Raw genomic sequence first — 10,548 nt, forward strand, 5'->3', positions numbered from 1 at the left:
TGCAACATAAATTAAAACTAAAAACAGAATATTGATCTTATAGATGGAATTTAAATAATTCAGAACCCTCTGGGGCAAGGAATACTCGTGGGGAAAGTCCCTACTTTCCACCTATCATATGATGTGTTAGCATGATCTGAAAAGAATTTTGAAGCCTACTGTTGTTTTTGTAATACAACAGAAACTTATTAGTAACAGTAACCATAGAAAACATTGTATTGTTTGTTTTCAGGATTCTCTCCATCACCATTTAGTAATCACTTCATCATACGGAACAGAACAAAGCACTGGAGTGAACTTACTGACACTCCACTCCTGAACGCATTATAGTTCTGGCACATCACTTTTTGTAAACTTGACTGACTTCCTAAGTTCCTTATTTACATAATTTCTTACTTTTCTTACTTTCTTTAGTGGATTCATGGATTTATTCCATTCGGAAGACACATCAATGGATTCTGTAGTTGTAGGAGCCTTCTGTAATGGTATTTGATTTTCATCAGCGGCAGAAAATACTCTCTCTGAATTTTCAGAAATGCATATATCGAGTCACTCTTCTAAGCAACACGGAGATTTCTTTACGCCTCTGACCTCGATTTCCTGTCTAAGTACACCCTTCCCTACGTCCCAAGCTGTAGCACAATCATCATCATCATCATCATCACTAGGCCCATCGTCGTGATCACTGTCATTGCCATCAACAGCTCTCGTAAGCACTAATCCTATTTCATCTGCTTCTGAAAACGGGTCATCATCAAAATAATCATTTTATAAGCTGTCTAGAATGTTCAGATTGGTCTCCCCATCTGCTATTGTATTTTATCTGAAATTGAAAATCTTCATCTTGCGAATGCCCAGCGTATGATATTTCATACGTTAAAAGATATTTGTGTTTGAATGCCATCTCGATCAGTGAAGATGGTAACTATCATACGAGGTCAAATTCTCATACTATTCTCGTAACAAATATACCGAAATATGATTAATTTTCCATAGCTCTATTCCGCAATAATTATAAATACCCACCGGTGCGTCATTTTTGTCAGCCTGCTTCGCTACCGCTCTTTCTTGCCAACTATCGTCGTAACAGGAGGAAAACAACAATGCCATTAGTTAGGAAACATTATTTGCGTCCCTGATGCGCCAAATGATGCCTTTAAAAATTTCAAAACAGTTACGGTGACGGAGATATAACGCAATTTGGAAAGCACATTTTGCGTATGATATATCATACGGTGGGCGTTAGTGGGTTAACCAAAATCTAAGTTCTCCTGGACTTAGTCTATTAATCGCCGATAAATTACCCAACAGTATGACATTCTCTCTCGAGTTCAAATGATTGAATGCGGGTGACTTCAAGATGGCGCGTCCCTTTTTACAGTCTCTACCCCCTCCCTTAGGCATTTTTCTTTGCCGCCAAGAAATTTTACATACATTTTCCGACCTTGTGGAAATGTATTGAAGGCAGGTTTTACTGTAACCAAGTACTTTTAAATTATTAGTGACGTTGTTCGTGAACATTTAAAAATATCTCGTAGCAAATTGGCTGGTTTAATGACCTCGTTTGATAGGCACTATATTCTGACGACGTGACGTGGGTTAAACAGACACGCGCGTCTTTCTCCAGTTTCCCTCGGAAACTGCTTAGCAATTTCAAATCTGTATTACTAAAGACCACTTGTGTCACAGATAATTACAAGACACTTATTATATTAGTTTCGCTGTTAATTTATTTTAATGGATATATTAATTTAATCAGTACTTTTGTTGTATCCATGCACCATGCACATCGTGACTTCTGTTACCTTCCACAGATAGTGTATATGGAGAAACGGGAACGTTCGAGAGACTTAAACTGATACATGGTATGGGTTACAAGAACAACGCGATGATGACCATTATACTTGAACTATTTAGGAAAACAACAAAAACAACAAAAAAGTATTTCCATGAAATGAATTTTTCTTCATTCTGGGGTATTTGCATCGCTAAGCATAGCGAAGCATGATCATTAAGGCGTGCACTCAAATTGATCGGACGCTGTGGTTAGACTGTTCGAGTCCCGTTGGCGAAAAATATTTTTCCATTATAATGTTGGCCGGCATTGTAGGGGAGGTGGTAGTATACAACTTCTAATCACTAGATTGCGTGCCAAAAGCCTGGATTACCGGGCGAGTTGGCCGTGCGGTTAGGGGCGCGCAGCTGTGAGCTTGCATCCGGGAGATAGTGCGTTAGAACCCCATTGTCGGTAGCCCTGAAGGTGGTTTCCCGTGGTTTCCTATTTTTATACCAGGAAAATGCTAGGACTCTACCTTAATTAAGGCCACGGCTGCTTCCTTCCCACACCTAGGCCTGTCCCCTCCCATCGTCGCCATAAGACCTATCAGGGTCGGTGAGACGTAAGGAAAATTGTAATAAAAAAGTCTGGATTAAATTCCAAACCTTTTCGCAATGCTCATATGGAGTGAGGAAGGCGCGGAGTAAGTATGAGAGGCTGAGTTAATTATATGGGACGAGGCTCCCCATTACGCTATTTCAGCAGTAGATCATCTACTTACTGTATAATCACAAATCACTTTTCGCCAGATCTTGTGATCTTGGCTGGTACAGACTTTCGATAGTGCCTGGCAGTAATTCTTCACAGTTACAGGACACCTGTTTGCCAGTCAAGTTTTAAATGTTCTACCGTATGGCTCAACATTGAGATTTAACTTCACTGAAGGGCTTCTAAAACTCGGAAACGGAAAACTAGGCCAAAATGTACTATCGAGATTCTACAAAACCGGATTCCAAAAAAATATTCTACAAGATTCGCTTGGTTCTCCTTTCATCCATTTGAGAGTACAATGTTTTCCAAAACAGGAAATTTTTTGCCCAAGAAACAAACAAGTTAACATCATCAACCCATAGGTTCTGAATAGTTTGAATGGTTACCAAATAACGTACATTAGCACTAACTCCATAGCGTGCGATGATGTTTTTGAAGTTAATAAAGCTAGTTTGTGCAATGGAAGGAGATTGAATCGATGGAAGCTAGACAAAAATGTGGTTCATGCAGAAGTTCAAACGGGCTCATCTTCAGGAAGAAGGTTTTTTATTCCAAGAATAGATTTAGCGCATGTGAATCCGGGTATATTATTCGTTCTTAAATGGAGACAATTTCCTCCAAATATATAGCCTTCTTTGTCACAATGAATAAGCCACCAGGACATACTTTAAAGTTGGGATGAATCTCCCCACTCCAGTGTTTTGGACAGTTGTACGTAGCTTTCTCATGAGTACTCAGACTTCAAAATAGAACTCCAAGCTACAACATCACTCAATACGGTTTGTAAGGAAATACTATAATACCTGCTTTGATTCCATTCAAATGTGTAAAACCTAGAAAGTGTCGAAGACAGGCTTACGTACTAGTTAACTTATAATTTACTTTTAATTTCTTAATTTTTAATTAATTCGTTTTAATTTATTCTTTGTGTTAGGCAGCCTCCAAGTGGAGGAAGATTTTGAAGATAAATACAAAATTGTAAATGGGAAGTGGAGTGAGTTTTGTGTAAAAGGGAAAGAGGAACAAAATAAATTTGTTCGCTAATTTCCCACTGGAATTACTTTGCAAGACTTAGAGGTTTGTTTGTATTGGAGAAAGGGGGATATGCTTCATCTACAGACGTACATTCCACCACTACATTATATTTCTACCGAAATGTTCTCATTGCAGATATAAATTGTTGGATATTCCAAGGTGCGGAGAAAAATCTGATTTAATAGGAAGTGGGGATGGAATTGACTTTTGTAAAATGAAAGTAGTGCGAAAGCCTTGAAGAGTCCTTGTTGATTAAGCAGTTTAAAACAAAGAACCGTCAATAAACCATTGGGATAAGTTAAAAAAATACTAAAAAGAGAATTCAGTTTCAGTACGTGAGTCAAACTAAGTTCAGAAATTTACAAATAGAGTAATATACCTGTGGTGTGGTTGTTAGTGTGATTAGCTACCGACCCGGAAGTCCGTATTCGATTCCCGGCTCTGTCACGAAAGTTGAAAAGTGAGGGCTGGAACGGGGTTCACTCAGGCTCGGGAGGTCAACTGAGGAGAGCGGGGTTCGATCCCCTCCTCAGCCATCCTCGAAGAAGTTTTCCGTGATTTTCCCACTTCTCCTCCAGGCGAATGCCGGGATGGTACCTAACTTAAGACCACGGCCTCTTCTTTCCCCCTTCCTTGTCTATCCCTTCCAATCCTCCCATCCCATCACAAAGCCCCTGTTCAGCATAGCAGGTGAGGCGGCCTCAGTTGTATCCACCGACCCAAAATCTTACGCTCCAGGACACTGCCCTTGAGGCGGTAGGGGGTGGGATCCCTCGCTGAATCAGAGGGATGAACCAACCGTGGAGGGTAAATAAATAAATAAATAAATAAATAAATAAATAAATAAATAAATAAATAAATAAATAAATAAATACATAATTTTCTATGGTTCAGAGTTTCTATACAACTTTACCAGTTTTCAAGTTAAATTACATGTGAGAAACGTACAATATATAGTCTGTTCTCGCCGCTCTACGCTCTAGTGGAAAATGACATGGCGTATGCTTTTAGTGCCGGGAGTGTCCGAGTACAAGTTCGCCTTGCCAAGTGCAGGTCTTTTGAATTGACGCTCGTAGGCGTCCTGTGCGTTGTGATGACGATAAAGTGATGATGAAGACGACACATACACCCGCCGCCTGTGCCAGTGGAAGTAAACAATTATGGTTAAAATTTCCGACGGTACCCGGAAACCGAACCTGGGACCCTTGTGACCAAAGGCCAGCACGCTAACCATTTAACCATGGAGCCGGACGATATAGTGGAGATATGGATGTACAGATGAATCACGGTCATTTCGAATGATGATAACATTTGTATTGCTAACTCGTAACTTGCTATGCACGGTCTCATTCATACACATATATCTGGCAAATGATAAATTTATACTTTATTTCTTGAAGTAGTTTTCAAATAATTGAAGATTCGTCAGTGAATCGTATATTATTTCTAAAATAATCTACTTTCTAAATAATAATGTTATTGGTTTTTACGTCCCTCCAATTGCTTTTACGGTTTTCGGAGAAGGTGGGGTGCCGGAACTTTGTCATACAGGAGTACTTTTTACGTTCCAGTAAATCTACCGATAGGAGGCTGTGGTATTTTGAGTGCCTTGAAATACCACCGGATTGAGCCAGCTTCGAACCCGCTAACTTGAGCTCAGAAAGCTTGCGCTCTACCGTCTGAGCTACTCATCCCGGCAATTTCTTTCTTTCTTTCCTTCTTTCTATCTATCTATCTATCTATCTATCTATCTATCTATCTATCTATCTATCTATCTATCTATCTATCTATCTTTCTTTCTAAACCTGTTTTCCCTTCATGGTTGGTTTTTTCTCGGACGCAGCGAGGGATCCCACCTCTACCATCTGAAGGGCAGTGTCCTGGAGCGGGAGACTTTGGGTCTGGGGATAAAACTGGGGAGGAGGACCGGTACCTCGTCCAGACTGCCTCGCCTGCTATGCTGAACTCGGGACTTGTGGGGGAAGGGGATGGGAAGATTGGAAGGAATCGGCCGTGGCCTTAAGTTCCGTACCATCCAGGCATTTGCCTGGAGGAGAAGTGAGAAACTACGGAAAACCACTTCGAGGATGGCTGTGTCGTGAACCGAACCCACCTCTACGCAGTTGACATTCCGAGGATGAGTGGACCCCGTTCCAGCCCTCGTACCACTTTTCAAATTTCGTGGGAGAGCCGGGTATCGAACCCGGGCCTCCGGGGGGTGGCAGTTAATCACACTAACCACTACATCACGGCGGCGGATTCCCGGCAATATACTTTGTATTTAGACTGGTTGAAATATGCTTTTAGCTTATGCTGAGTAGTGTGTGCAAATTATTACAACTTTGTCAGTTTTCAAGTTAAATTGCGTATGAGAAACGTACAATCCTGGAATTCTTCTGTTTGATAATTACTCTACTCAAAAAATTCTTTCCTGAGCTTGGAAGTGAGCTGAATCCCCTAACATGTTAACAGTTAACATTATTAAGTTCATCAGCGAAGAATTAGTCACCTCATACTCAGATCTACTGTCAGAGATATTGGATCAGTTGATCAGTTGATCAGTGTGAAGAAGTGGACTAACACATTTCATAGCTACCATGTGACCAACCTAAGGCCTTTATTCTTTACTACCTCACTCCGAAAGTATGTACAAACTCGTGGCGTGCATATACACACACCTGTCTTTGATGCTTCGTATTTGTGCAGGTTCACCAGTCGCTAGGCGTTTGTGCAGTCTCTTCGTATGTAGTGGAATCTACTTTATTATATTGCACCGAGCTCGATAGCTGCAGTCGCTTAAGTGCGGCCAGTATCCAGTATTCGGGAGATAGTAGGTTCGAACCCCACTGTCGGCAGCCCTGAAAATGGTTTTCCGTGGTTTCTCATTTTCACACCAGGCAAATGCTGGGGCTGTACCTTAATTAAGGCCACGGCCGCTTCCTTCCAACTCCTAGCCCTTTCCTGTCCCATCGTCGCCGTAAGACCTATCTGTGTCGGTGCGACGTAAAACAACTAGCAAAAAAAACAACAACAACTTATATTTCAGAATTCTGAACAGAGTGCAACGACCCTGTTATAGATTTAAGATTGGCAGGGAACCTGTTATGTGGCTGTAAGAGTATATGAAGTTCACCTCCTTGGTGGGGTGTGCTTGAAAAGAGCTGCATCACCTCGAGAAATGCGAGGACACGAATTCACATTTAGTATTTATAGAGAGAGACCTGATTTATTTCAAAGTCAAATATTTGAGATATAATTAGCTTACTGAGCTGTCATCATCCGAGGAATTATCACCTTTTACTATCCGTAATTAAACGTAAGATATTGGTTGTCGTTGTCCTTTGTTATTCCTTGTTAGTAATTATAAACATAATCCTATTGTCGTTTCTTGATGGATGCAGTACTTCCGCGTCTGTCTTTTCGGAGAAGCCAGAACAAAGTGTAGCTTCCAACGAAGTCTGTCTCATCATGGTTGTGACAATATGGAATATGCTGGGGTATGTTTGGTGCGAAGTACATTTGGAGCACGACTAGTACATCTGAGTGTTATGAAAGGTGTTACTGAAAGGAAGGGTCGTGCTGCAATAGCACTTCCTGGCCCGGTGATGAAAGCAGTGGCAAACTATCTCACTCCTCATCTTGTCTATTACGCCTGATTTTGATGCTGCCATTAGTTTTTGCGGTTTCCCAATAACTGCATAACCTCTGGTGGTGCTATTTGAGGATCCAACCAGCCTCCGGGCTGATGACCTAAAAGACAAGTATGTAGATAAGTTGATTTGTTAGATATAATTTTAAAGTCCTTCATTATTTTTCACAGCTGGAGTGTGTAAGTGAAACTAATTTTATCATCATCATCATAATAATCATCATCATCGGCATTCACCCGCTGGCAAGTATAATGATGTCTTCCCAGCGCTTCGATGTCGCCGACTGTGGGTTCTTAGATAGGTGAAGAGACCAATTTCGGAACCACAAGCAGACACAACGCTGCTACGTTAAACCTATCAAAGCTCCTTGTTGTTGCAGAAACTTACTTTTTGATCTTTCCTACGATCTGTTTTATCCGGCTCATACCTTCATTGTTGTTTTTCAAAATGCCGTGTATCCTGAACGATATACTTCATCACATCGGCCAGTTGGACGCTACATCCTCCCACCTGCTGACGCTAATTTTGTACTTATTCTTCTTCTTAGACTGTAGAACGTCCTTATATCACTTTGCTGTCCCTTTGATTACACGATCCATTATTCAGTCTACAATAAACCACTTCCTTTGTGTGTGTGTGTGTGTGTGTTTGTGTGTGTGTGTGTGAGGCTGGCCCGTTGAAGTTGATGTTTGGTAAAGATTGCCTCATTGCTCGTAGTATTGTCTTCCAAGATACTGATGTTCTCTAGGCTGAGCGGCTCAGACGGTTGAGGCGCTGGCCTTCTGACCCAGACTCGATCCTGGCTCAGTCCGGTGGTATTTGAAAGTCCTCAAATACGTCAGCCTCGTGTCGTTAGATTTATCGGCAGATAAAAGAACTCCTGCGGGACTAAATTCCAGCACCTTGGCGTCTCCGAAAACCGTAAAAGCAGTTAGTGGGACATAAAGCAAAATACATTATTATTGATACTGATGTTCGTTCGACGCTCCTGCCATTTTACTCTTAAGTATTCTTCCAGGAAGTGCATGCTTTGTGTCCGTAACTAAGTATTGGTAATACTACGATAGTGTAATTGTAGTTTGGTCTCGTCATCGTTAATGCTTGAGGAGATGACCGAATGCCGCATTAACATATCTGAGGCGATACTGTTAATTAACGCCATTTTGTCAACAAGTCGTGAACCTCGGAGTCCTTCTGATGAGTTGTGAATTCTGTCATTCTGTGGTATACTTGGAAAGCCTTTGTTGTCTAAGTCGTAATTGTGTAACCATGAGCGCTTAAACTATGTTATTTCCTATTGTCTTTGTTTCAGGGTTTTGGAAAAGCCGACCATGAGGTTACTGTTGGAATACTGAAGAACGTCTATCAGGGCTACAACATCACCTGGAGTGATGAAGGTTACTAATACGATGAATAAGGCATATTTTCTATACATTTGATGAATGATATTGTGCTCCTTGTTTGATGAATAAATATTATTATTATTAGCAAATTCTGCCAACTTATTTCCAAGTAGGCCTATACATGGCACCCGCCAACCCTGCCTCTTTATCGCACCGGCATTTTTCTTAGGGCCGTATTGGGTCAAGCATAGGATTGTATTGAAAACGTATGGGCCTAAATGGGCAGGAGAAGTGTTGCAACTAACTACAACGAATGAGAATAGAATATCAGCTATATTAAAAGGTTTATTACCCCTTAGTGATTATAGGAATGACACAACATAAATCGCAAATGAATACAAATGAATAACCGAATCATGGCGGAAAATAAAGTTTGTGAATTATATTGGTCCAGGACGAGACGGAATAACACTCAACTATGTCTTTATCATGAACACTAGCGTGCGGAAACAAATCATTCAGACCATCCCTTTTACACTGGGATGATATTACAAATGAGAAAATACACAAGTCTGAACGAAGCCTATTATAACTAACATGTTTCCCTCTGAAATACACTACATTATTCCTAAATAAACAACCTACAATTAATTACCAAATGCCGCAGGTCAGAAATGAACCCAAGGTACACAAACAAACAAATGACTACAAGGCAAAACTGTTTTCTACGAGCACATTAATCACACATAATATAAAACACAAGGAAAAAAACAATAAATACAGCTAGTTGCGGGGCATTCCTTGCGAGTAATCCCGCCAAACGCATCTGTCGTCGAGGTTCGAACACGCTGTCTCCGCCGATTGAAGATGAGACTGAAATACCCTATTTAGATACTTAAAGTGGTTATCCACCTTTGTCTTGCTACCCTGTCTTTAATTAAATTAGGCTGAGAAAAATGAATGGTTTATATTCCACAATGAAATAATGCTACCCGTCGCGTTGTCAACATAAAGCGTGGGAGGTCCAATTCCTTGCCACGTGAGTCGAAAAAACGAAACAAAAAAATAAACCATCCCCAGGCTTTCCTTAGTGGAAACGAACTTTCGATAACCCGCTGTCTGGCTGTGTCGCAAACCCATAACTAATTGCTCTCTCGGGAAAATCCAGGGTTCCTTTCCTTAACAAAATAATATGTCTTTAAATCTCATAACACAATTCATTTCAGTGAGGTACTAATCTCGACTCACCACGTGGCTTTCACATTCCACACCAGAGGTCTTGGCTTCACAAACTTGCGACATCATAGACTAACTCCACTGTTCCGCTGAAAACCTACATCTTTCTTTACAGCTGATACTTTACACAACAAAAACAAATGAGTAACACAAAGAAAAAAAATTGTTCGTACAATAATTCCACTCATGCGTTGTTAACTTTATTCTTTCTCTACAGTTGATTCTTGACAATAGAGAAACAATAGGGTGGCACACAGAACAAAATATGGTCGTCTCAAAAAATAATAACCTGGGAATGAGCTATCACTGGGGGTTGGTTGTTTGAAACTCCGAAAAATCTCTTCACAACTACTACATTAAACATAATTCGCATGCGTGACAAATTCATGAGGTTGAGTGCCAGTCCATTCCGTGTAAATATTCCCCCGAAAAACTGCAGACACTCACCGTTATAAAACAAAAGTCTAACTACAAAATATGTACGGTAAAAACTCAAAAATAAAATACATAATCTCCCATAAAAATCTACGCGTATTTATCACTCAGATTTGATGCTAAAACTGCACTCATGCCTTAGAATTATATAGGCACATTTACTCTAAAACCTAGCATTTACTCACGGGCTGAACGATCAGCATTGAGGCCTTCAACTCAGAGAGTCCCGGGTTTGATTCCCGGCCGGGTGGGGGATTTTAATCGCGTGTGATTAATTCTTCTGGCTCGGCGGTTGGGTGTT

At 40.7% G+C, this 10,548-nt stretch overlaps 1 protein-coding gene across 1 annotated transcript in view; it reads left to right on the forward strand.

The window, feature by feature from the left end:
- The window catches only part of LOC136858063 (14 kDa phosphohistidine phosphatase), a 336,762-nt gene extending 328,037 nt beyond the window's left edge, over window positions 1-8,725 (forward strand). The window contains exon 4 of the mRNA XM_067137312.2: window positions 8,546-8,725. Within this exon, the coding sequence (XP_066993413.2) occupies window positions 8,546-8,638 (93 nt within the window). The 3' untranslated portion in view covers window positions 8,639-8,725. The remainder of the gene's footprint in view (window positions 1-8,545) is intronic.
- The last annotated feature ends 1,823 nt before the right edge of the window (window positions 8,726-10,548 follow it).

Source organism: Anabrus simplex, chromosome 1 (genome assembly GCF_040414725.1).
Source record: "Anabrus simplex isolate iqAnaSimp1 chromosome 1, ASM4041472v1, whole genome shotgun sequence".
NCBI classification, from domain to species: Eukaryota; Metazoa; Arthropoda; class Insecta; order Orthoptera; family Tettigoniidae; genus Anabrus; species Anabrus simplex.